Below are 5,000 nucleotides of genomic sequence, written 5' to 3' on the forward strand. Positions count from 1 at the left end.
GTATCTAAATAAATTGACCATAGATTTTTCAAAAGCTTGTCGCATTATAATCGGTCCTTATTTGGTTATGCCCAACCCTTGAAATTTCCCGCGTTCGCAGCGCCGCCTGTAGGCCAATTGAACAGCCGCGTGACGTCATACCAGGAACACTTGATTTCACTGGCAATGGCGGACACATTGGAAACTATATATATTTATATATTTATATACATATTTATACAGTATCTATATATATGTACTGTATATATATATATATATATATATATATATATATATATACATATATATATATATATATATACTGTATATATATATATATATACATATATATATACGTGTCTGTGTGTCGTCTGTAATAAGTTTTGCTAATGGAAACATAGGATGACGACAGAAAATATAAAATTGAATCTTTAGGAGGTTGCTGGTCAATTTGATCCCATTTCAGAATACTTATAACAGAATTTGCATTTGAATGAACACAACAGATTGGATGAATTACATACCCAGACAAGGTTGACCTGAGCCAGAGGATCTGAAGCCTCTACTGCATGAACATCTGTACGACCCCCAGGTGTTGGTACACAATTGGGTGTAATGGCAACCGGACACTTGCTCGGCACATTCGTCGATATCTGAGGGAGACGCAAGAGGAGATTATTGGATGGAAGAAATTTAACCGAGTAACTGAGGACATAAATTCCTTAGTTTGTAAATTTAGAGATACTGTATTGAGATATTTAAATGCCCTTATAGATATATCATACTGGAATTGTAGTATTACTAAAAACTTCAATACAATGACTAAAATTAGTCATGGAAGAAGGGAAGAAGGATGAATTGCAGCCCTAAAAATATGAAATAACGTCAATTAAATTAGAGAAAATAACAATAACAACAATTATATATCGTTTCGAAAGGATATAGGCCAATTCTTACAAAGGAAATTCCAATCCTAAGTTGCAAGTTGGGCAAGCTCCAATTCATCATTATACCAAAATCAATGTTATAATGTATTTACCTGTACAAGTCCCGTTTCCAGATTGTTTAAGTCCTGGAGGGCAATGCGTAATGCACCTGTACGATCCTTCTGTGTTCTGGCATTCTTGTTCATCTAGACAATCGTGTGTATGAATAGCACATTCATTTATATCTGCAATTATAGGAAAAGGATCTTACGCAGACTCTGCTAAACTGTGATCTCAAAATCTTCAGTGGATGGGAGTGTCACGGTACAAGTAGGAAGGACTTATCTAAGGTTAGTTAGCTAGAGTTTGGATGTGTTTCTTTAGCAGAAATTCCCTTAAGGTGTTTTTTATTATATCTTATAAGAAAGCCATGGTCTATAAGATACCACATCGTATGAGTTAGCCTTCAAGTTTCATTGGAAATAAAATAAAAAAAAAAAAATTGGAAAAAATCTAGATAGAAATGTGCTAGAAAAAAAAAGTTGACTTTTTACAGCCAATGACTTGAATTTCTCTCTGTTCTATGTTAATTATTGATTTCTCCTAGTTTCACATATGTTATTATTTCTATTAAGATATAATAATTCGTCTTTATTGTTAATTTATTGAGTTTTTAGTTTTAAACGCCAATAGCATAAAGCACAATTTTCTCATTTACTCAAGCTTTGATTGTTATTTAAAATTATTTCAATTTATTTTAGTATTACTTGTGACTACACCAACACTCATCTGCATGTCAACCAGGTACAGTATCTGATCCTGTTTCACCACATTAGAAGTAAGCAAATGATGGGTACGTCTAGAATATAACTGGGATAGTTACGGTCATAGTTTGTAGCAGGAAGCTATATAAATATTGGAAAGGCTAGACAACGCAAAATATAAATTGTCAACAAAATTTAGATTTAATAGAAATATTCAATTTGTTATAATAAGAACAGGGGATTTTTCAACACTGATGACCAATTAAAAGTACCTCATGTATTGATAAGCAAGCAAAAGTATTTTCATACTACACAGGAATCTAAACATATTTGTGAAAGTAAGGGAAGATATTATTTTTCAAAACATAGTATGCAAAGTAATTTAATCTAAACTGATAAACAAAATCATTATCTTTGAAAGGGATAAGCATCCTACAGACATTTTAAAACTCAAGAACAAATAAGATTATATCCGAAGGACATTAAAACTCAAATGATATTTTGAAGAGATGGACATCTCGAAAAAAGTTTAAATGCGATGGTTAATGAAATGTCTTCTGAAAAGTGATATGCTTCTAAAGGCGTTTACAAAAGTGATAAACAGCTTCAAATATTAGCAAGTGTGATATGTTATAAAAATTATTTTGAAAAGTGAAAAGTAAATTGGAACTACCATCAAGTGATAAATCAAAATGTTCTCAAAATATATTTTAGAATATTGATATATATCAGTAATATTATTATCCAATTGAATTTATGTCACAGAACCTTTTCAGTTATTATAAAGGGGCTGGTGATTTCCTTGGAATGTTTTAATTTGACGCAATACAAATTTACCTTTACATCTCCCGTTTGGCAACAGTGAGTGTCCCTCTGGGCATACGCAATGGAAGGAGCCGATAGTATTTTCACATCCATGACTGCAAGGCGATCGAAACTGGGCACATTCGTTTATATCTGAATAACATTAATAATAATATGTTTAATACAAAAACGTCGCTGTTTCAGTGCCTTTGATTTTGTAATAATGCATTCCGCCAGTCTTGGAGTATCTTCCCATTCCAAAAAAGAATAATTTCTTTTTCACTTTTACTGTTTAATATATAATACAGGCTGTTAAATCCTCAATAATTTCCAGTTAAGCAGGGAGCTGGTAATAAGGGTAGGCTGTATAGAACTTCTATTCTAAAATGTTTCAAGCAATGACGACCATGATCATCGCTCAGCTTGGGAAGACTGAGTTCTACCGTCTGTCTAGCTGCTGCTTATATATATGGGAGAATCAGTTTATTCACTAAGTTTACAGAATTGCTATTAGCTGAAAGTGCTGAATGGGAGTAATTTGTACCTCTGAACTGGTTGGTGATTGGCTTAACTGTGCTCTGGACAGTACTATGCCCGGCAAAACTCCACTTTCGCTGAAAAGCGTATATTTCTTGGGCGTCGTTGTAGACGGTACCTTGAATTTCTTGGGCATTGAAATCGTGGGTAGCCCACTAATTTACCTCAGCATCTTCCTTTATATTTGAAGAATGTGCTCACCGAGTTAGGCATAGCTTCTGGCACGCTACTCTGTAGCTCATCCCTAGTCCTATGGTCACTGGATTTCTCTTTCCTGCAAGCCCTTTTTTACTTCTTCAGATGGTAGGGAAGAAAAACATTTCCTGCATAGTAATTTGTGGTTTTCCTTGATATGAAGGGCCTTAAGGATTCATGAACTCTTATTATTAGGGGCAATTCTAATGATCTTTGTATTTTGGATAAATTTGTCCCTCGTAATTTTTATACCATGGGCCTGCAGAGAATGAGCCTTGATTGCTGCATGTTAAATAGACGTTTGAAATAAATTAACACCATACCACACTAAGTTTCGTGGTATCCTCAAATGGGACATGTGTGCTGGGTGAACTGGCAGAGAACATTCATCTTTATCAGGTATTCTTATTATTCTTCATAAAAGGGCCGCTTGATACCCGTCAAGGAAATCAAGGATCTTCTGAAAGTCCTCTGTAGATACATAATTATTGACGATGTCTTTGGTAGCCTTCTTGTCTTCATGATAGCGCTCATAGATACAAACCTTGTAATATATTTTGATCTTGTTCAGGGTGAGTTCTTGTGGTAGACTTCGAGGTACAAATTATTCAGAGCCTTCTTCACAACTTATCGATCTGCTCGTTAAAATATTATCATCAAGGAGTTCTGTTACTCTTCCAAGGTTCGTCAAATTGATAAATCCCATGGAAGTGCTAAATCCATTGTCAGTAGTCTGGCTTAGTTCTCGGCCGAGAGTAACATCTAGTTAATCCAACACCAGGTTAGAGGCAGAAAATACGCCCACACAACTCTGCCAGTCAATAGGAATTCTACTGTCTTCGCTCATTTTAGCTTATTCTTTATCATACTGTATATAGAGCCAGGACCTTACTGCTCAAAACATTGCAAAGAAACTACTGAAGGAACTCTACGCAGCACAACCTTATCACAGACTTCCAACCCCTCTGGAATTTTTTATGGATTAAACAACCTATATTGTATTTTACAGAAAAAATTATTTGCTTCTCTGGATGTATTTTCCAATTACCCCTGAAGGAGAAGGTAGGCTACTCCGAGATACTGGCAGAATGTATTACTGAAGAAATAAGTATTATTAGGAGAACATTAATATTTTCCGACAAAGCCAATGGCTTTGAAGTAATAGTAGATTTCAACAACAACAACAACAATAACAACAACAATAACAACATAACCAATAATAATAATAATAATAATAATAATAATAATAATAATAATAATAAACTATTGAAAATATTAAATTAAAGCTCTATACAGATCAGTTTTTAAATAGTTGCAAATGCAGAAGCACAAAAAAAAAAAAAAAAAAAAAAAATAATTGTGCTTGGCAATATCAATGTGAAAACTGTGAGAAACATGATCGCGCCGTTATGAAAAATAAACCATGACTAGCAGCCAAAACCCGCAAAGTAAAAGGTAACCTGATATTTAAATCAGCATTCAGCAAGAGGAAGAATTAACAAATAAATAACTTACCAGCGCATTTGTTCTGACCAACCAATCTGAATCCTCGACGGCAGTCACATCTGTATCCACCAATCAGGTTCAAGCAAGTCTGGTCGCATACATTCGGCTCATCTTGGCATTCATTTATGTCTGCAAATTTAACAAGAAAACAAATGAAGGGATGTTTGTGTATATTATGGAGTCAACCATTCAATGCCAATTTTGAGATTAGGAATGGAAACATTTAAAACTTGAAGAGACATAACTGCCGTTTCTGCAAGTTATCCTTCAAATCTATCTATTCTGTTGT

At 34.2% G+C, this 5,000-nt stretch overlaps 1 protein-coding gene across 1 annotated transcript in view; it reads right to left on the bottom strand.

Moving 5' to 3' along the window:
• The window catches only part of LOC137642617 (hemicentin-1-like), a 287,924-nt gene that overhangs the window by 23,857 nt on the left and 259,067 nt on the right, over window positions 1-5,000 (bottom strand). Inside the window, exons 100-103 of the mRNA XM_068375327.1 lie at window positions 4,721-4,840; window positions 2,507-2,626; window positions 1,019-1,150; window positions 504-632 (exon numbers count right to left, since the gene is read on the bottom strand). Of these exons, the coding sequence (XP_068231428.1) occupies window positions 504-632; window positions 1,019-1,150; window positions 2,507-2,626; window positions 4,721-4,840 (501 nt within the window). The remainder of the gene's footprint in view (window positions 1-503; window positions 633-1,018; window positions 1,151-2,506; window positions 2,627-4,720; window positions 4,841-5,000) is intronic.

Source organism: Palaemon carinicauda, chromosome 6, assembly GCF_036898095.1.
Source record: "Palaemon carinicauda isolate YSFRI2023 chromosome 6, ASM3689809v2, whole genome shotgun sequence".
Taxonomy (NCBI): Eukaryota; Metazoa; Arthropoda; class Malacostraca; order Decapoda; family Palaemonidae; genus Palaemon; species Palaemon carinicauda.